The sequence below is a fragment of the Schistocerca serialis genome, chromosome 3, assembly GCF_023864345.2.
Source record: "Schistocerca serialis cubense isolate TAMUIC-IGC-003099 chromosome 3, iqSchSeri2.2, whole genome shotgun sequence".
NCBI lineage: Eukaryota > Metazoa > Arthropoda > Insecta > Orthoptera > Acrididae > Schistocerca > Schistocerca serialis.
The window spans coordinates 655,859,183-655,882,383 of NC_064640.1; the positions used below are offsets into that span (position 1 = coordinate 655,859,183).

The window sequence follows — 23,201 nt, forward strand, 5'->3', positions numbered from 1 at the left end:
AGGTACCAGATCTGCTACAAAGTTACATATCTTTTCATTGGATGACGGAAGTAGTACACTCTAATGATCAATGGCTGTGGTTGTCTGCTCTCTGGGCTACTCTATTTAAAATACCTTCAACAAAATACAGGATTTGAGCCATTTTAACTAGATACAAGTGTGCCTTGAACTTTCTGTGTTGAACTGAAGTTAATGATTTATTAGTATTGATTCCAGATCAACATTATGAATTGAATGGTTATATGATACTCTCAAAGTAAACAGGCCAAGAAAATTAAGCGTTCTGCTTTCCAAAAATTTGTGGAGTTCTGGAAACTGTTTTAATCACTCAAGTGGGTGTCGGGTATGAATAATTTGAGCTTTCCCTGATTACTGAGTGGAGCTTCAGCCATAATGAGAAGAAATCCACCAAAATCTCAGAATTTTTTAATTCCTCTGAAACTAATTGTTTAATTGAAAAAGCTAAGATTACCAAAAAAGTAGAGCATTAAATTCTGCATCAGTTAGTTCTGGTATTTGATTAAATTTCCCTGAAAAAAGTGACTTTACCAGAAGATGATGGGTACGAAACTCATTGAAACGTTGCGACAAGACGATGCCACCACTCGGCTGATAACCCAAGAAGAATTCGTCAGTGCTTTTTAACTGTCATAGGTTTAACAAAGGGGCATAATGCCGTTCCTCAATCAAGAGCATTCCACAGATGCTTGACGAGCATAGTTTAGGAGTGGAGGAGTCACTCCATTCTTCCAATATTATGCATCTCCAAGTACTCATGACTCTGTGTTGTACATGTAGATAGACAAAGGAAAGAAACTTTAGTCATAAAGATTATACATTAAACCAACATTAAAATTTTTTACCAGACTTGCACTTGTTTGCAAATCGCAGGTAGCTCTCTGCTGTCTGATCTGCTTCATGGACCATCTCAAATTTCCAGTTTAGTAGGAAGAGAAAGGTTCTGGCAGAATGAACTTTGAGGTGATACGTGGGTCATGCTTGGAGAGCTTAAACAGGAGAGTTGCCTATGACAGAGATGTATGTGGGTTTGAATTCCATTATAAAACAGTTTTAATCTATCACAAAGATTCGATTTGATGTGTGGCCTGCTGTAGAATGGAACCAACTCTTTGAATGCGGCTAACACTTTCTTCACCATATCCTTTCTGCCAAAGATCCAGCTAGAAATGTAAGAAAGCTTGAAAATATAGGGGGGAGTTGTCGGAAGATTCAAGCTTTTAATTTGTCCATGTGTTATATTTGGCTATCCCAGGTGAAAATCACAGTATAGTGTACATTGAAACAACAATAAGATTTTGTACCAGACTTGGATTTGAAACTGCTGATCCATATTCAATTCTCAGTCGAGTACAAAGTGGTAATAGTCAGGAATGTTCATCTTGGACACAATTTTCTCTCTTTATTAATAAGTGAATTGTGTCACATGACAAACAAAAATGTCATCCTACAACTTTTCAATAGTTGTGCAATGTTGCAGCATGTAGTGCTTTGTCTGTATTGCAGGAGAGATACCACAAGACCACTCACCATCAGTTCCATACTGATCTCTGTCAGTGATGCTGCATAGATGCTAATATACAACTACTTCCTTTTCTTTTTATCTGTGAAACTATGGATTCCTCAAGGATCTAAGCCATGTGTTGTGATATTCCTTCAAGCACTTGTGCATATCTATTAGTCATCACTGGCCTTAACAAGCCAACGTTAGGTGGAATGTGTGTTGTGATATTCCTTCCAGCACTTGTGCATACATATTAGTCATCACTGCCCTTAAAAAGCCAGTATTAGGTGGAATGTGTGTGTTGTGATGCTGAACACTTAAGCAGGATGCATATTAACCCTTCATAAAATTCCAAAATGAACGAAATATGCAAAACAGGAAGACATGGTTATAGCAAGGAAATAATTGTAAAACATTACAACCCTCTGGTATTAAACCATTAACTATGTTTAATGAGGAAATGGCGAGAAGGATAAAATTTTACCTCTTGCATGACTTCAATAATTAAGTCATATAAATCATAAATTCAGGTAAATTATTGACTGTATAGAGCTTTAAGAAAATAAAGCTCACAGTGTATATAATTTCTAAGAACCTTGTGTGTAAAAAAATTCATAATTCAAATAAAATATTATATACTATTCTGATAACTCTTACCCAGTTAATTGCTGTTCTAAATATACAAAAAATTTTCAGAATAATCATGATTTTTACATGTTCCTATTGCAGATTGTGAAACCACAAGGCAAAAGAAATTTTAGACTGCTTTTTGTCATTTCCTGCATATATATTATGTTAGTTATTTACAGTTTCACCCAAAATATTGTTTCCAGAAGCACTTGTACAGAACTGAACTTCATTTCGTGAATCCATATCTCATGGAGAGAATCTTGATAGCTATTTTGGAATAAAGAGTATTTTGACCAATCACCGTGTTGCTTTCATTTTTGCATATCACATTCAGTTGGTGCCATCTGCAAAGGTGATTGAAGAACCAAACATATGCAAACCTCTGACTTGCTGTAATAAATATTATATAAAATTCAGGTGCTTCAGTGGGCTACAAGAACTACTGCTTCTGATCTTTCTAATGTATTCTATTAAACATTCCTATTTATAGCCTGTATTTGTTGTCTCAGTGTTGGAGATCTAATGGTTGTATGAAATTGTACATCAACAGTACATTTGTTGAACTGGGCATTTTAGAAAGTTTATGAGTTTCGGTAAAGTTGGCTGAATTTATAGGGTTCTGTGCCCCAGTCTGTAAAAAACGGAACCCTTATAGGATCACTTTGTCATCTGTCTGTCTGTGTCTGTCTGACTGTTGAGAACCGTTTTTCTCAGGGACGGCTTGATGTATCGAGTTCAAATTTATTCTACATATTGAGGTCTATAGTTCTTTGGATATGTAAAAATTTTAAGCTTCCAAGTCACTTCAATCAAAAGAATTTCCCATTGATATTGCATATTCTGATACTGAAAACACACTCATCAAACCTGTCTTTCAGACAGACGAACAGAAGAGATATGGACCCCTTTTTCTCTGGAACAGATTGGCGTATCCAGTTCAAATTTATGTCATGTGCTAAAGTTTATGGTCTGTTGGCAGTGGAAAAAATTTAAGCTTCTAAGTCAATGCAATCAAAACATTCGGTCATTTATACCACATATTTTGATACTCCCAAAATCGCTCATCAAAACCTATAGGATACTGCAAGGTTTCACAGTACAAGCAAAGCAAAAAATCTGAAACATGTTAAATTGTAATCATTATTGCATGCAAATATAAAATGTAAGTAGTAGTCATGTTTTAGTAAGTAAATAAAAATGTTTTATGAAATCTTCTCTCACTACATTATAAATGGAAATTTCTTACTCACTTCTTTTGGTATGTCCGGGCTAGTCAGAGAAACTACTGTAGAAATTTTGATAGGGATTTTGAATTCCAGGGACCAATATCATGCCAGTATCAATATTGATAACAGTGGGCAAAAAACCCCGAAATTCTCAATTCCCAGCTTTGTAGCTCATCCATCGTGGGAATCGAGTATCTCAATGCTTTTTGCATGCTGTTATCAATATAGTTGCTGGCACAGTAATAGTCCTGGGAATTCAAAAACTGTATCAAGATTTCTACAATAGTTCCTGCACAGAACCTTTAATGCAAGAATCCTACTCACACTTAGCCAGATTTTTTATTGTAGTATGGCATTTTGAAATCATTGTTTTTCTGTTGATGGCACTACTTTCTTGTAGTTTGAAAACCACTACATCATTTGAGTATGGAATCTGTGATGCGAATTCGTAACTAGTTTGTCTCAGATCATTTGTATAGGGGAAATTTGGTTGTTGTAAACAGAGTTATGTGTGCTCAAGTATTGCGTTTTTCTCATTAGATGGCATTACTGAAAGTGCTCTGAATGTAATGCAAGTTATTAATGCTATTTTAGTTGTTTTAAAAGTTACACAAATAGCACTTGACAGTAACGTTATTGTAACACCTTGAAGGTTTATTTAACTATCTCGTAAATCAGTGAGTTACTTTTTAGCAGATTTATTAGTTCTTAGAGTGATATCAACATTCTTACAGATTTTTGCTCTGTTATTTGCCTGAAATGCTTAGCCATAACAGGTACAGGGTGCAGCAGAACCGCCTAAGCAGTTTTAAGGAGCAATAAAAAGTAAACCTGGATGTATAAAGAAAAAATGATTTTATTTTCTAAATTAGTACAATATACCATTTTACATTCATTTAGCTTTGAAAATAATGTCCTCAAGATGGCGGCCGTTGGCATCAATACATTGTCGTAGTGCCCTGAAGTTTCAGCAGCTCTTGCAAACATATAGCGAGGTATGGCATTCACTTCATCAATAATCTGCTCTTTTAACTCTAATAGGGTGTGAGGGCAGCTTCTGGCTTCTGAAAACCTTTTCCTTCAGATATCCCCAAAGAAAGCAGTCACACATGCTCAAATTGGTGACCACGCAGGCCACCCGACGTCACCCCTCAAAGATACGAGGCATCCTGGAAACATTTGTCTCAAAACATCAAGTGAAATTTTAGGTGTTTGAGCAGTAGCTCCATGCTGTTGGAACTACAAGTCCCCCAGTCCATGTTCTTCAACAATCTCGTCCATTCTGGGTTGCATAAAATTTTGCAACATTGAAACATAACATGTGGAATTCACTGTCACGGTCACTCCTTCCTCCTCAAAAAAGTAAGGGCCTACCACGCCAAACTGTGATATGGCACACCACACTGTCCCTTTAGGAGAATGTTGTGGTCTTTCGTGAATAATTCAGGGGTTATTGTCAGCCCAGTAGTGAAATTTTTGCGTGGAATGTTGAACTGTCACCGAAAATCTCCTTGTGTAGCGATCGCAGATCTGTTGTTTTCATAATAAGCGCGAACAGCAAAACGACGATGTGCACCGGTCCAGACCATATTGCCTACTGAAATGCGGTCAAAACGACTGAACAAAGGCGGACCACGTGCATCTACCTAACCCCGCCCCCACCTACAGCCCCAGCAGTAATCGATAGAAACTGCTTAGTCTGTTCTGCCGCACCCTGTGTATAGCTGCAACACTTGTAGTAAGACCAACAAAAACTATAAAACTTACTTTACCAACAACATCATTTCCAACATTTACTCTATAAAATTACTTGTCTTTGATATGAAATATTTTGTTATGGTTTCAGTTGTCCTGCATCTCAATCGTATCAGTTTATTCAGTAATTTAATTCTGAAAACTTTGCTGTAGGATTAATATAATGTCAAAAACTTACAATTATGATGTATTATTAGTAATATATATTTTTACCAGTAGCTAGAAAGCTTATGAGAGAATGCCACTGATACTTCTGCAGTAGCTTCATGCTCTGAAAGAGTTACAGTCATTCATACATATCTATACTACAAAAACCAACTCAAATGTTTATATTCTTGGCTGATAAGAATCAAATGAGCACATGTTTCAATTTTTATTATGACCTTTTACAAATATTATTAATAATAAATTCCTTAGTTTCTTTTTGCAGCTTTGAAGAGCTCTCTTCTTATTGATTTCATCTATTATATTAGCTAACATACTATTGCTATTTTGACAAGCTCTAGGGACAGTATGCCCCATCCAGGAAACAAAATTAATAAACTACCCATTACACGGTTTGGGTAAACCGAACACTTTGGACTGTAATTTGGTTAAATTCTGTGCACTGTTACATTAAATTTTCACCTGTCTTTTATACTACATGATTACTACATATGTTCACAGTGGCTGTGTGCTCACACACGGAATTAATAAGTTTAAATCCATAGCTAAATGTTATATTAATTTGAGTTTTTGTACTGTTACATAGTACAGTTTGTATTTTCTACACTTTTGTACCCCCTGTCAGTTGTGACTTTTGCTATATGTATTTGTTCTGTCAAAGACTTTAATGGGTTTCTAACACCTTGTATAGAAGGCATTTCAAAATTTTTACTCGTGCATCTTTCCGCATGTAGATTGGCAAACATGATAGCCATCTTTTAAGTTTCTACAGAAACAATTAAAGATAAGCTTTTCTCATATAAATCATTTTATTGTTTCTCAAAACATTTGCCTTTATACTTGTAATTTTCATGTGTTAATACCAGTTCTGAAAACATTTTTATGACCCTGATTTAAAGGATCCAACAAATGATGAAAAATCATTGCCCATGAACACTTTTTGTATGGCATAAAGGAACAAAAGAGGTCTTTACATGATAAATCAGATGAATACAGACAGTGAGATATTAACTACACTCTGCAGTAAAATTAAAGGCTTACTTTTTCGAAACCCTGTAATAGTCTCCCACTCTGATGAATAAGTTCGAAATTTGGCTCTAAGTTGCCTACAATCTTCTTCTGTAATGGAGTGGAAGCATGGTGCCATGTGATGCCACCCCCAGGCTCAGTGATGCTTCAAACAGCAAGGTGTCAACAAATGCGGAAAAAAAAGGCCACAGCTCAGAAGTTCTTGTGAGCATTGAGGTGGGTTAACGATGTCACATTGGCACCAAATTTCACCACAATACTGCCCAATTCCACCATGGATGTGTCATGCAATAGAAAGGTCATCATGTCCCTTACTACCTACATTTTACCCCTTCTTTTTCCTCCTGTGTGATGAAAGTCGGAACTGTGACACCCAACTGAAATTGTGTGGTTTTCTTACGAGTGGCCAAGGGAAACATTTCAGACACGCCACTTCTCAGAATCTACATGAAAAGTCCTTAGGGTGTGGCATAAAGGGCGTCAGTGAAACCACCCCTTCCGTCGGGGCATTGATTCCCACTCATTTCACTGTTAAAAATGACAGTTTGCAGTGCGATGAGCAACACGACAGTGTTCATAAAATCCTTCCACACTGCTTCCGCTCCCTGAGCATTTCAATCCTACTCTAAGAACATCATGAAGCTGCAACCCCACTGAACACTTTGGAGAGTGGTGCGACCACAATTTTTTGCTCTGGTATACAGGGTAGGCCCACTATGGATGGTTCAAAACCATTCAACGAAATTTGAATGTGATCTAAAGCTGCAAAAAGGTTTAATGCTTTTTCAGCACTTGTGTTTCATGACCACCTGTTGAGGGGAGGTGCGGTGGGGGTACTACATTAACATGTGTATGAATAAAATGACAAAGGGTCCCTCTAAGCCCCCAGTTCAGCAACACCATAGGTGAGAACCATTCCTCTTTGTTGGGCATGTTGAAAATGTATCTGTCATAAACTTCGTCACTGATTCAGCCATGTGGGTAAAAGGGGGTGTGACAACCTTCCCATCGTTTAAAACATCTGCAGTGATGTTGGGCATAATTGTGGTGAAATTTGGTGCCAATGTCACATCATTAACCCACATTCACAGGAACTTTCATGCTGTGGCCCCTTTTTTTTCTCTCCTTCCCCTCTCCCCGCCACCCCCCCCCCCCCCCCCCCCCTCCGACACCTTCATGTTTGAAGTGTCGCTGAGCCTGAGGGTGATGTCACAGGGTGCCATGCTTTGGCACCATTACAGAGGAAGGTTCTAGGCCTTTGAGCCACATTTCAAACTTGGGATGCATTGTAGATTTTTTTGTGTCAAATAAACAATCATTGGATGTACTGTGTGACAGTTGGTTTTGTTACAATGAAGCAGTATGTGTGATTTGGTTGTAGGGAAATTTAATCAGTGATTTCTGACAAACAAAATGTTGTATACGATTCTTCAGTAACTTCTTTAATCCTCTGTACCAGTGATTGCATCATGTCCAGGGTAACCAAAGAAACAAACGATAATTTCCTCAAAACTCCATCATAAACTTTTTATGCTTCCATTCATTTAGGAACTCCCAAACATTTGACTGCTGCTTCATTTCTGGCCTGTAAGTGTGTGTTCAAATTTTGTCTCCTGGTACAATGTTGTACCAGATTTTGCATTTCCACAGTCAAACTTTTTAGCATTTCCTTGCACCGGTTGACACAAATCTGTTTTTAAGCTTCAGTCAAATTGTAAAGACTATATTAACAACAGTTTTATTCACAGCTAAATTACTGCAGTTTTGGATATGGCTTAGGAAGTCCCTACCTCACAGTTAATCACATACTGTTCCTGTTCAGTTATGCTGCATTCAGCATCAGTATTTTTGGGCACAACACTCGATCTTGCCAGACCTTCAGAAATTCATTTATCCTTTACGTGTGACCATAACAAAATTCTGCAAACCAATATATAAACAGATTTTTCAGAAGGCGATTTGTTAACAAAAGCTGAACAGTGTTATTCGAGGCCTTCGTTAAAAATTGGAAAAATTCCTCCATTGAAAACTTTAATGTGAAATTTATGTTTTTTTCATAATACTGTTTATGTCAATACTCAGTGTAATCGAGCGTCATTTTCTGAGCTACCATTGTTTTAAAAAGCAGGAAAGACTAATTTTAAAGCAAGAGTAATTTCATATCTCAATTGTCCCATCTAATGGTCACTTGTAAAATCTTTAAAAGGCAACTCTCACAATTTGCCACACAATATTGGTGTCTAGATGTGCAGATAGTTGATAAACTCCATGTTACAGTTAAAAACTACTATTTTATAGTAGTATATGATTGAACAATATGTTTTTTTCCAGATCTTCAATTGCACAGATAGGAGAATTTCTTCGCATGAAAACAGCAAATATTGTGGATGGCACTGCACAGTCCTCATTGGTTGAGATCGCTGGAAATGTTAGTAGACCCTGCAATCGCTGTGGAAAAATCTTCTCATCGATTGAAGAGCTGCAAACTCATTCTCCTTGTCAAGAAAATAGTGATGCAAGTGACAAAAATGGAGGACCTGGTTGCAATTATTCATGTGAAGTATGTGGAAAACCATTTAAAAGAAAAGAACATTTATTTCAGCATCGTAAATTGCATACCGGTGAACGCCCGTATATCTGTAGTGTGTGTGGAAAGGCATTTAGTCGTAAAGAACATTTGGTGCGGCACGCAGTATCACATACTGGACAAAAAATGCATTCTTGTGATATGTGTGGTAAATCCTTTAGCAGGAAAGATAACCTTCATAAACATAGGAAAACACATGGAATATCAGGCCCTTACATCTGTGAAACTTGTGGCAAATCGTTTGTGGTGAAACATTATTATTTATTACATAAAGGTAGTCATTCGTCATGTTCTTCAGCTGTCTCAGGTGAGGAACAAAATGCAGTTAACACTGAAAACTCACTAATGTACAAGTGTGATATGTGTTCTAAAAGTTTTGGAACAAAACAAAATTTACTAGCACACAAGTTGCGTCATCGAAACAAGACACCACCAGTCAGTGCAAATCCGACACTTCATAATGTTTCTCAGCAGCAGACTCCTGTGCAGTTAGAAAGTAGTGTTGGTGAACCACACACTGTTGCCTTATCTCACAATGCTGCCCCACTTACAACTATCAACAATTCAGCATTGTTGGCTCCAAACATTTTACATCATGTCAACACACCAGTAAGTGGAGCCGCTTCGCAGAGCAATGCTGCGAGTGCTGCAATGATTCAAGTGTCCTCATCTGCTGCAGCCTACCTCTGTACTCCAGGAACAGTTGCAACTAATGAACTCCTGGAATCTTACCGACGAATGCATTCAACGTGATCCACGTATTAATTAATGAACTGTGTTAACCTATAGTGACTCCACATAGGATTCTTTTATAGACTTCCTTCAGGAAAAATGCGAGTTCCGTCTTTCAAAATTTTTAACATGTAAAAGTACAATAAAGAACTGCAACTCATCAATTTATTTGGCTAAGGTAAGTACAAATTTTAATTAACTAATTTTATTGAAGCTCATATTAAAGTTATTATTATTTTAATAACTACCCTTTGTACCAAAATCATACAGCATGTAGTTCAGTATCTTTAATGTGTGGGGAGGGAGGGGGTTGCAGATTTTTCTATTAAAGTGTGGCATATATATCATATTAACACCACTAAATATTTAGCAGATTGTAATTTCATAAACAGTTTTGATACATATGTCTACAAGGCTTTTTGTATCAGCAGCCCACATAGTATTGAAAATGCAATTTATACATATTTTTAAATGTGTATGTAGAAACAAGTTTCTACAATTATTTATTTTTGTAAATCTATAATTTAAATAAATATTGGCTGTATTTTAATTTAGAAAGTGTGTGATTAGATGATGATTTGTGCAACCTTTCAGTCATAAGCCAAGCGTTGTGTCTTTAGGCTCCGTGCACCATCTCGATATATGCATTGTGGAACATTTCAGAAAATGCTTAATGCATAATGGAGCTCCAGGCTGATAAGTGTAGTTTTCCAATCTAAAATGATATTAATTTGACGAAACACCTTCTTTAGGAAGTTGTGATAAATGTAGGACAATTGCAAGAATGTATCGATGTGCTTTATTCAACAACATAACATGTTAAATTCAATATCCATAAGCATTTAAAAGCTGTATCTTCTTCTTCTAGTTCTACTTCTTTGCATTAACCCAACTAGTATGTGATCTGCTGTACACAAAATTAGGCATATTTATTTTTTTTATTTAACTTCGTAGCTGGTTGCCCAGACTGTCATCACAGTCATTAGTCGCTTATGGGAGGGAGTTTGTGTGTGCCACCTGTCTGTGAATTCTGTGAACTTTGTTATGTGTGTGATCGTATTTCAACTGTTAATGTGTCACATTTTCTGTGGCAGAAATTGAGGACCAGCCTATATTTGCCTAAATGAGCATGGGAAACTGCCTAAAAACAACACTCGGGCTGGCTGGTGCACCAGCCATGGTCACTAATCCACCACATTGATTCGATCCGTGTCTTAAGTCATATTCCTGTTTCACAAGCTAATGGATTACACTGTATGAGTAGGTTCATCAAAAGCTGTACATTGCAAAATAAATTTTCAACTTGAACTCTTAGTTGTGGTCAACAATGATTAGAGCTTCAAATTATTTAAAAATATGTGCCAGTGGCACATTGAAATTATGAACTGGGCCATAAGACATGCTCAGATGGCTTAGTCAGTACATCATTGCATCTGAAAAGGAAAAAAATTGCATTCCAATCCCAGTCTAACAAAGAGTTTTCAGAAAAATTATAGATGATATTACTAGAACCACAGCTAGGACATTAAAAATATTAAATATGGACTGTGGCTATGGAAGGATCATTCAGTGTCTTCCTGAATTATTTCAGCTGTGGACCCTGAGGAACACCATTAAAATGAATGAAACCATTAAACAGTTTACTACTAATTATTGAAAGATTCAGTGCAGTATCTAAACATATAATGGGTTTAAGTTTAGCTTGGACACATTTTCATTCGTCAGATCAGATCCCTTCAGAGACATTTTTGATAACTGAGTGAAACTAAAATATGTTTCACAGTTAATAAATTGACATTGCCTTCAGTGAGTATAGATTGATAGTACTTTAAAAATATCCATTCAGTGTTAGAATGGGAGCCGAGGCAGTTGTTGGCACCATCTACAGCCATGGTCATCAAACTACAGCCTGCGGGCCTCATGTGGTCGGAATCAAGAGTTCATGTGGCCTTTCATTCTCAGCCATATTTTATAATGTGCTTCTGGCACCTAAAAGCAGAATCTAAAAAGTCAACCAACATTAAGGGCTTCTTAAGAGTGTATTTTTCTTGTTCAGTAACAAACAAAAATATGTACAGATAGAGTAATATTTTAAGATTGCTTTATTTTAATCGACGTTGGTGAATTCGGCCGCTTACCTTAGGGGCATAGGGGAAGTAGCATGCTCACTGCATGTTAATAGAAATGAGGGAATATTTTATTGTTTGCCTTCCAATGCTGACAACTCATGAGTGTTCACAAATAGATCCAATCAGCTGCTATGGTATAAATGCTAAACAGAAGTACACGTGCTCATGAAAGTGCATTATACAGATATGATACATGTGTGTAGTAAAATCTTTTTTGTATACCATGTCCGAAAGAACAGTCACCATACATTCATATAACTGAATCGCCTAGATAGGCAATGGATCCACCTTCTTCTGTGCAGCTGCAGGAATCTCAGAGTAGTGAGCATGGAGGAACTGGACTCAGAATAGGTGGCACTCAGTGGGAATGTGAGTTGGCCGTAAGTTGTGCCAAGATGGTTCTACCAGTTGCGATAACACTATGTCCTGGATGGCAAAGTAGTTAACGCACCTACCTAGTAAGCTGAAGATTCCAGTTCCAAATCCCGGTCCAGTACACATTTTCACTCATCGCTACTGATTCCACATAATGTCCGATTGCAGCTGACATCAGTAATCCCTTTGCTTTCCTTTCATTTCTCCCCCCACCTGTCCTCCTCCACCTGCAATTATTTATGTAAACTTTTTTTTTTGTCTGACATAAAATAAGTCATTTATATTATTCTTGTGACCTTACTTGTGTGAAGAATAATAATTTGTGTATCAAGATTTAAACATCTTTTGACCTACAAATGTAGTTCACTTTTATTTATTTCAGTCTGGAAGTTTCTTCTTTGCATCACTAATGCCGACATGGTATCCAATCAGGAAAAGTGCCCAAGGTGTCCATCCCAATAAGAGTTAGTTAATGGAATTACATTTTTCTGGATACACAATGAGTCTCAACTTTATCTTTGATAAGGATAGAAGCTGAAGCAATGAATTAACATTTGTGTCACTGCCGGGACTTGAACCTAGGTCTCTTGCTTATTAGGCAGACGTTCTAGCCACTAGACCACCATAGTGTTGTGGCTACCACAGCTGCACAGACTACCTATGTCAAACGCATCCCTCATATGTCTCCAGAAAAATGTAATTCCATCAGGTCAATGGTTCACATATGCCTGAGGTACAGCCATGATTTCCCTATTACATATAAAGCTAGGGTGTTGTTCCAATGTTGGAGAGCCTCGGCAGTAGTGATGATGTGAGAAGGGGAAAATGGGGCTGAAGGTTTGAAATGGTGTTTGTATTAGGGAGGGCATTGGACTTAGGTAGTCCGTTCAGATGTGGTAGCCACAACGCTATGGTAGTGTAACAGAGGAGTACAGTCAGAAATAAAATAGAGAAAAAATGTCCTATTAAAGATTGGAATACCATGTGGCAGAACATTAGTAACAAAGTTTTAACTATGGCAGTATGATCAACATGGTACCAGGTGGTTAATGACATTTTAGCAGCAAACAAGAGACTACATACTGTAGAACTCACTGACTGCCATTTGTGTCACTGATGTGGATTTGTTGTCATGACAGTTCACAGGTTTACTTGCTCAGGGTATAATGCCATATGGACCCAAATAAAGGAGCGGGTGGCATTCCTCAGGAGAAATGATGGTAGATTCATCACTGTAAATGAACTAATAGGATTAAAAACAGCCGACCAGTTGCAAAGGATAAAGTAATCTTTACCTAGGTTTCGATAGATTTAAATCTATCTTCTTCAGAAGGCAGCAGAATTACATTAACATGGAGTGATATGTCATTGTTTTTACAAACATTTGCATAGCTCCATTAGTCCAAATAAAATATAGCCCTGAGAATAGGGTTTGTCAGACAAATAAAACTAAGTACATGGAAGTTGGAGAGCGCATAAGCGACTGGGTAAAATCGGCCAGCATAGTAGCACTGCTGCCTTCTGAAGAAGATAGATTTAAATCTATCGAAACCTAGGTAAAGATTACTTTATCCTTTGCAACTGGTCAGCTGTTTTTAATCCTATTACGTGGAACCGTTGCTGTTGCGCAGCTATGTTTAAAATACGTAAATGAACTAGCTGCTCCAGATCGGATGTACTTTCCATGACAAAAAACTAACACCATAATGTGGCTACACAGCAATTTTGTTCACACCATCATCCACAAAGCAGAACTCCAACAGCATTGAGAACTACAAATGCTATATCATGAAGGAATATTACAAGCAGCTAACAAAAAAGAACCACAAGAAGAACTTTGGAAATAAGTTAAAAATAGTATTTTAAAAGGAAGGCACAGGATGAAGCAGTGTTTGGAATTTGTGTGAACGGAGACTTGCACAGTGTTATGAACTATGTCTGAACAAATAATCCCTCAGTTTATGATATAATTGCTAATTTGCTTTCCATTATGAAGACTAGTTCAGATTTCTTTATCTGCAGAGGAGCATTTCATTTGGCTATAGCTTTGAAGGTTGCTGAAGAAGGCGAATTATGAAGAGTGCAAGGACAGGCTATAAGGGGTGAGGAAAGGCCCGAAATAAATAAATTAAAAAAAAAAAAAATGGCTAGTACATCTGCTCAGTTAGCAGTAGACCCAGCTTCAAGTCCCAGCTGTGGCACACATGTTGATTCATTGCTTCGGCTTCTATCCTTATCGAAGATTTTGTTACTTTGGTATATCAAGCAAAATATTACAGATCAGACTGATTTTCCATCATTTAATATATGTAAAACTATCATCTGCCAGTCTGTCCCTTTGTGACAATTTTGAATGAATGAAGTTACATTTCTTAAAACCGTCTCCATTCTATTATATTTGACCTAATACAAAAGCCCGATTCAAAATGGTGTGCTGCAGGTGCCAGGTATTCTTGCAGATATTAGGATGTGAAGATGATGCCTAGAAAATGTGCCCAGAAATCAGAAAGACAAACATGGGATCCTGTTGCGATTGCACTGGCCAAAGTACCTGCTTAGGTACAAAAAATTGGTCATTGTGTAAGCCTTCAGGAAACTGCATGCAGTTCCAGTACATTTACTTTTCCACTTAAAATATTTGATGTGATACCTTATAATACAAAATGTTTAAATCACACACACATTTCTGATGCAGCCTGAGGTATTGCCCTACAATGTCAGTATTGGCACTTAAGCAAACAAAGTTTGATGACCACTGACCTAGAGAATTATTGTGGAACACAGAGCTACACTACAAGTACATATTTGCATATTAAAACAATCCAGGCATCTCAGTTATCATATTCTGATAATCCATCAGCATACACTGTACATGTGGAACATGTGAATGATAAATTTTTATTTTGGACTTTAAGGTCATGACAGCTAGAGAGATGAGGTCATAAATATTGATTTTTGTACTTGTTCTAACAACGCAGTTCAGTGTGGTTTTAAATGTTGACTCATAAAGCAATATTTTGTGTAATGGATATTTCCATATTCCATCACTTTAATACTGTACATGTAAGTTGTTTAACATGAAGTCCAGACACAGGAGAAAATAAAATAGGCCTAAGTACAATGAAATGCAGACAGCAGCCAATGGTCCAGTTATTTCTCCACATGTTCAGGTTGTCAATTTATTGAGATGATTGTTGACTATAATTACGTAATGCTGTTGTAATGACCAGCACTTAATATTAACATGTCGGATAGTTTTTTGGTTTGTCAGTGGACACAGTGAAAGGTAAAAACACGCCAACATCATTTCTTTTGTCCTGTTATCAGAGCATGCCCCGAGATGTGTACAACGATCCCTAATTTCAATATAGCACTGGAAACATGTCTGCGAGTTAACACTACCTTTCTGTGGTATGTTTGGACTTACTTTCTTTAAAACCAGTGAAGATGTGCCCAATAAAAATTTTGTTAGATATTATAGTTTAGTAGAACATAAACAAACTTTTTAGCTTCCGTCATTTCCCAAAAGCACATGTGAACATGTTCAGTAACCAAAGGAAATTGCTTTATATTTTTGTCTGTATAAACGTAGAACCAGGTTTGATAGAATCATTTTTCAGCCTTTTCGAGATATAATGAAATTAAGTTGTCTACAAATAAGAATTGTACTTGTAGAAGCAGTAAGCAGAAGTGTTTCAGCAAACTTCAACAGTATTATGTATACCCCATTTAGTGAAGTCACTGTCTATATGAATATTGCAGAATGAAATTTTACTATTCTAAATTTATTTTGTTCAGTAATCAAACTGGTGGTGCACCTTGGCTTGTGATTGTTATGTTTGTACTCTTATCATTTCAGTGATTCAGCAATAAATTTTAAATTCATATTATTAATGAATGTTTCATCAATGAGACATTTGGCATCTGTGTATGCATAAATGTGTTATGTAAGTGAAAAGGTTTCACTGAGCAACATTATGAAGAGTGAATGTCTGCTTATAGTGCCAGAAAAGACAATGTTTTGAGTTGTCAATAAAATCTGGACAGTTACATTAATTCCTAATATGGTACTCATTACATTTCAAGTGTTACTAAAGGTATTAAATAAAAGCTTATTATGATCACACTAGTCAAATGATGCTACAATTTAAAATTCAAATTTCCACACCTATCCTACCCCCCACCCCCACTCCCTTGTCCTTGTCACTACCAAACTGTAAAGATATTAATCAGCTTGATTGCTTCCTCAATGGGACCACAGATCACTGTGTTTTATGTCAGAAATTATAATGCTGTTCTCATACTACTTCCAAATTGAAGGAGTTTTGCTGTTACTATATTCTATCCTTATCAATTATCTTATTTCTTTATATGAGGGCCTCTCTTTCCAAAGAAATGAAATGTAGGGATTGTGTGTGAAAAACAGTATCACATTGTGTGATGTAGTTAAACTTCAAATATGCAATATCAACAATGTATTGTAATTAGTGCTAAAATGGTACAAAATGAAGTTGTTTAATAATCATTCATATGGTAGCAATTGTGTTTTGGATAAAACATGTCACCACAGAACAAACGCCAAAGTTTTTGTACGAAGTAATTGCTGTAGTTTTGGAGGGAAAAATCATTTCTATATATTGGTTGAAGAAGCTTTTGTAAGCACTCAATGGTAGTAGCTATCCATGTTAAATAGCTAAAGATCATTAAGTTGATGTCAAAACTAATAACATGCTCTGCAATATCGCAAGTAATGAAACTTTTATGTTCCATTTATTATCCAGTTATAATTTTTAGGAGCACAAAGAAGTAAAAGAATAAGGAAATCATTGTGATAACCAGTTGTATTTCCAACCTGGCCAGTATTGCAGCAGTGTTCTGTCGCGCTTGTTTTGATGAAGGACCCAATTCGGGATTTCATATGTTCTCTCTCTCTCTCTCTCTCTCTCTCTCTCTCTCTCTCTCTCTCACACACACACACACACACACACACACACACACACACACACACACACACACTTAAGTTGTTGGGCATTTGCCATAATATGTGTTAACATTATTTGTTTACACCATCTTCATATTGATTTTAAAATATCATTGACTTTATGATTTGCATATTTTTGAGCTATTGAATTATCCAGAATTTAAACCTGTAATCCTGCACTACATCAGCCACACACTGGGGAATTCCCTGTTGACTAGATAGGAAATATAGACATTAAATCACAATGGATTTATCTCAAAATCTGATGAATTTCTTTGTAAAGAAGTTAGCATTTATTTCAAAGAAAACAAATCAGTTTAAATACTCATATCCTTTTACTTTTTTCTCATGGAATATTTAAAATACGCTATTTTTCCATACAAATATGAAAGATTTTTAAAAGTATGCAGCATTATTTAACCCTTTAACTGCTCTGGACGTGTTAACGCGCACGCCTTTGTACCTGTCCCTGTGTGCTCTGAACGTGTTTATGTTTATATCTCCCAACTTGGGTAACTTGAGAGGAGGGAAAAAGAAAAAAAATGTTTACACTGGATGTTTTCATGAAGGTAACAAAATATAGCTGCAATGAGAAGAATGCAAGTCTCTTATTCAATTATAAAGATATAAAATATTTGTGCTTTTAAAGGAAAATCATATCAGACTATAGAAGAGATTCATTTCCTTAGTTGATTAATTCTTTAATTGATCCTTCTCACTCATTCATCTGGAGTAATTCAGTTCATTTTTTTATTTTTAAAACTGGTGGCTATGTCTGTATCATTAAATAATTATTCGCTGAGTTTCAAAATGCTCAACATGGGTCCATTCTTAATATATCCCTTCTATGTTAGCTTTATATATTTCAGAAACTGATCATTTTTCCATTTCATTTGGGACACATGTGAATATTTTACGAAGAACGTTGAATGCAAGTGCAAAATTCTTTGAAGGTACATTAAGATATACTTTATCAGTCATGAATGCGCAGTTTCTTCCATATCATTACCATATTTTTAGAAACTATTTTCTATAATTAATCAAATGTTACCTTTGATAAATATCATGCTGACGTGCCATGATGATGTAGGTTCATCAGAAATAGTTTATGAAATGGTTAAGTCAATTGAATGATTTGATTTGTTGACACACATTGGCAGGCTCATATTTATCACACATCACCTTACTGATCAGTCTTGTTTCTCATCTTTAAAGGTTGTTTCTAATTTGTTATGAATGTGTTAGATCATAATATTATGTAAAATCTGTTCACGCATGTAACCCCCCCCCCCTCCTCCCCCCTACCTCCCCGTCCTCTCTCTCTCTCTCTCTCTCTCTCTCTCTCTCTCTCTCTCTCTCTCTCTCTCTGTGTGTGTGTGTGTGTGTGTGTGTGTGTGTGTGTGTGTGTGTGTGTGTGTGTGTGCGTGCGTGCGTGCGTGCGTGCGCGCGCGCGCGCGTGTGTGTGTGTAAAAGGTTATTTAATGGTGCTGCAAGTTAACACCAGTTCAATCAGTTTTTACTGTCAAAATCTCACTAACATTTTCATATCAACTGAGCTCCCACTACCTTCTGTGTTCCAATTAAAAAACACTTCACTAACATTTCACCTTGTTGTTGTTGTATTCGTGAAGGTGTAATTACTCCTACAAAAACTCAAGAAAAATGGAGGAAATAAAACTGAATTCTAAAATGTTTTTGAAACCATTTTGTAGGCCTTAAAGTAAGAAAATTTTATGTAAAACACTACACATCTTCCAATCATATTTTATCTACAAAAAGATAAATGGAGCAATGCAGTTCTTTCTCTGTTTGTCCATTGTGAAATGGGAGTTTACCTTATGTTTCTATAATAAAATTCATACAACAGTTAGGATGTTGCACTAAATTCTGTGCTTTATTGTCTTGAATCCGTTACATCAGATAAAAAATTTAATGATCAGGTGATTCTGAGATTCATGTCATTTCATTAATGATAGTGCCCAGGTAGCATACAATTAACTGATTGACTCTTGAATCTGTAGATTGGTTCTTAGTTTGTATGCAGAGGCAAAATAAAATCATGTAAACTCTACATGATTGTAGTTTTTGTCGAGTATGCTCCACTCAAAGTGAATTGGATGGATTAATCTCTTTCACATGTTCATATGGATTACAAGTAAGTGTGTAAAAGGAAATGACTGTGTACATCTTTAAGTGACAAATCTCAATTTGAAATCACAAACTCAGAAGAAAAGAAATTCATAAATGTGAGGAACAAATCTCTCTCACAGCTAAATTTTGCTTAATCATTCATATACAGTTTCTTTTTGTAAATTAATTCTTTGGTGAATAAATAACAGTGGGTTGTGAATATTGCAGGTGCGAGTGGAAAAGTTGTGTTCATGTGCAATTTTAGCTTTTAATTGTATGTGTGGTAGTACTGTATCTGTTGATGTTTTCTTGTGTTATTCTGCCTGTCTGTATTATTTAACATGGACACTGCCATACTGCCTCAGAATTGTGAGGTTACCTCATAAAATATGTATAGAAGATTTTGCAGCATAGTCTCAATAATTGACAGCACTAAGAAGTTAAACACTATGTTATTTTTGCCTAAAGTATGTCATTGAAAACTGTCCAAAGCTTACATTCATTTGAAGAACTTGGTTTTTTTTTTCCTTCCTCTGCTCATATTTTATGTAGAATCAGATTGATTTGCATTTTAACTTATGACATACTATGTTGTGGCACTTTTAAAGAGACTGCTTTCCAAGGATAGGTTGTTTTAATGTTTTCATTTAGCTGTATAGTTTGTGCAGTTTTTGGAAAGATGGTTACATATTCTAAAAATATTTGGACATTCTGAATTATTATAATTCAGTGTTGATATTTCAATATTTTATGTATACAAAAGATTAACATAAATTTTCCTGTCAGAAAATAATGGGCATTATTATTTTATCTTTGGAGACTGTTGTGGGAGTTTTGATAATGTATGGACTGTAAACAGTTGATGTATGAATCTAGAAACATGATTGAAATTTTGTTTCGTGTATTCAGATTAGAAAATGTCAGATTGTGTATTGGACTGAAGAACAAATATTTTTGTATGTATAGCTCCAAGAATTGTACAGAATTTGTTCTCCTCAATGTATTGCTGATTACTGAATTGAGTAGTTTTGTGTTAGAGAAACAAATAGATAAATAAAACACAGACATGCAAAATGATTGTTTTGTCTGAAGGTGCACTAAGTCAGTAATAATTTGAGGAGACAAATAGTAAGCTATATTTTTAATTTGTATTCATAAATGAGATAGTATGTAATGTAACTGCACTTAAATTTTTATTGTAACAATATAGCCTTGGTATTTTTCTTTAAATATCACACTTACTTTAGCTGTATCATATATCATGATAAAATACTGTCACTCCATTATATTTTCCTAGAAACTAAATAATAATAATAATAATAGTGTTTTTTGAGACTCTGCAAGGATGTATGCTATATGTAATAAGCTTTCATCTGCAGTAAATGTAAATGTGTTCTGATCACATTTTAGCTGAACAGCTACTAGCAGTGGACTAAATAGTCTGTGAAATAAATATTTCATCCGAAGGTGTTCATTATTTTTCAGCTACTTAAATATTAATTAAGGAATGTATTCTTGTATTGTTTAACAATGATATGGTTATTCCTCTGTACTTTTTTCTGCATGCTTAGTGAAAGCTCATTATTTGTGATTATTGTAATAAGAGTCAAAAGGTTTTTTACTATTTCCAATACCTGATTTGTGTATTTCTATTTAAATTTTTCATGATGATTTTGTTGAATGGAAGGTAGCTGCCTTATTACACTTGTTGCATTCAGGGAAGGCTAAATTAGAAAACAAATACCCATGGGATAATTGTATCATTCAAGGGAATTAGTGGAGTGTGGTGGTTGGAAAAACAAACTTCTGTTCAGTTGAGTACAGGATTATCAACTCAATGTCAAATAGAGGTAACGCAGGATTAGGTCTAATAATGAATAACAAAAGAGGAATGCATGTGAGCTATTCTGAACAGTTTAGTAAAGGCGTTATTGTAGCTATGATAAACACATAGCCAACATCCACCCCAGTAGTATCAGTGCATATTCCTACTAACACCACAGATGAAGGGCTTGAAAGAATGGATGATGAAATAAAAGAAATTATTCAGTCCATGAAAGTAGACAAAAATTTAATTGTGATAGAGACTGGAACTGAGTAGTAGGAAAAAAGGAGAGAAGAAAAAAATAGTTGGCAAAAATGGACTGGGAAAACAGATAGGGGAAGCAGCCTGATAGCAATTGTTAGTTGTGTGCAGTCTGAAATTCTCACTCTTGGCTTAAGAATCAAGGATTCCTGAAAGAAGGTTGTGTACATGAAAGAGGCCTGGAGACAGTGAACTGTTTCAGATAGATTATGTGATTGAAGACAGAAATTTCAAAACTAGGTTTGAAACTCCAAAACATTTGCAGGCCCATATGTGGACTATGGCCATAATTTAGTAATTGTGAACTGAAGAAATTGCAGTAGGAAATTAAGGAGATAGGAACTGGATAAATAGAAAGAATCATCGGTTATTGAGAGTTTTGAATGCAGTATTAGGCGATTGACTGAAACAAATGAAAGCAGTACAACAGAAGATGAAAGGATAGCTTTGACAGATGAAATAGTAAAGACAGTAGAGGATCAAAAGACAAGGCCCAGTGAAAATCCTTGAATAACACAGAATATATTGAATGTAATAACTGCTTTGCCAGTGACATTGTAATTGTGAGAGCAGCTGAGTTGAGTGCATAGTATCTTGAAAAGAGGTTATACATTGAATATCAATAAAAGTAAAACAAAGGTAATGGAATGAAGTCCAATCAAAGCAGATGATTTTGAGGGAATTAGATTATGAAAGGAGACACCAAACATGGTTGATGAGTTTTGGTGTTTATGCAAAAAATTATTGATGATAACCAAAGTACAGATGATATAAAATGCAGACTGGCAATAGCAAGGAAAGCATTGCTGAATAAGAGAAAATTTGTTAACATTGAATACAATTCAAATGTTAGAAGTCTTTACTGAAGATATTAGTCTGGAGTATAACCTTGTACAGAAGTACTTGTGGACTACAAACAGCTCAGACAAGAAGAGAATAGAAATTTCTGAAATGTGATACTGCAGTGGTGTGCTAAAAATTATTGGATAACAAATGAATAGGTACTGAATCAAATTGGGGAGAAAAATTTATGGTGTAAATTGATTAAATGAATGTATTGCTTGATAGGACACATTCTGAGGCATCAAGGAAATGTTGATTTGGTAATTGGGGAGGGGAGGTTGTTAAAAATAGGACATCAAGGCTCTGTTACAATAATCAGGCTTCAGTGGAAGTTGCAGTAGTTATGCCACTGATATTTATATAGAATAGACTAGTTGCATCAGACCAATCTTTAGACTAAAGGCAACAACATCATGATGTTGACTAACTCCATTATACTTGCACACTCTAGTGCAGCATCTATTTCTTTGCAGTATGAAGAGAAATTGTTAAGATGAAAATATTTCTCTGTACACTTCACAGTTGAACTGTCAAAGTGATCTCAGTTTTGTTTTAAAACAGATCTATTACTTATAATTGTATGCCAAAGAAGTAAAGAGGCACAAGTCCAAAGTCTGCAATTTCTGCGTAGGATCACATTTGTAACTTCTAGGCACTACTTAATTCGTGGGAAGGAATGAAATTCCATGGCATGGATGTGCACCCCTTTGACACTGCATAATCAGCTGAGCAGGCCTACTGACCTTCCACCATAAATGAAACAACATGTGAGAATGGCAAATACATATTAGCTGTGGAAATAGTGCTTATGCCCCCCATACCTCATAGACATAGAATTATCTCAATGGCATCCATATAACAATTGTAAAAAATATTGTGTGTCAAGAGTTCTAGCATGCAAATGTGAAGAGACAGAAAAATATTTCCTAAAGTGTGTGTGTGTTATGAGTAACTGAGACATTAGTAGAACTTTAATATATTTTGTAACAGTTTCTTCCACATTAAAACAGG

The 23,201-nt window shown here is 35.8% G+C and overlaps 1 protein-coding gene across 1 annotated transcript in view; it reads left to right on the forward strand.

Annotated features, from left to right (window-relative positions):
- Positions 1-10,092, forward strand: part of LOC126470535 (zinc finger protein 85-like) — a 91,109-nt gene extending 81,017 nt beyond the window's left edge. The window contains exon 6 of the mRNA XM_050098461.1: positions 8,659-10,092. Within this exon, the coding sequence (XP_049954418.1) occupies positions 8,659-9,667 (1,009 nt within the window). The 3' untranslated portion in view covers positions 9,668-10,092. The remainder of the gene's footprint in view (positions 1-8,658) is intronic.
- Positions 10,093-23,201: the final 13,109 nt, after the last annotated feature.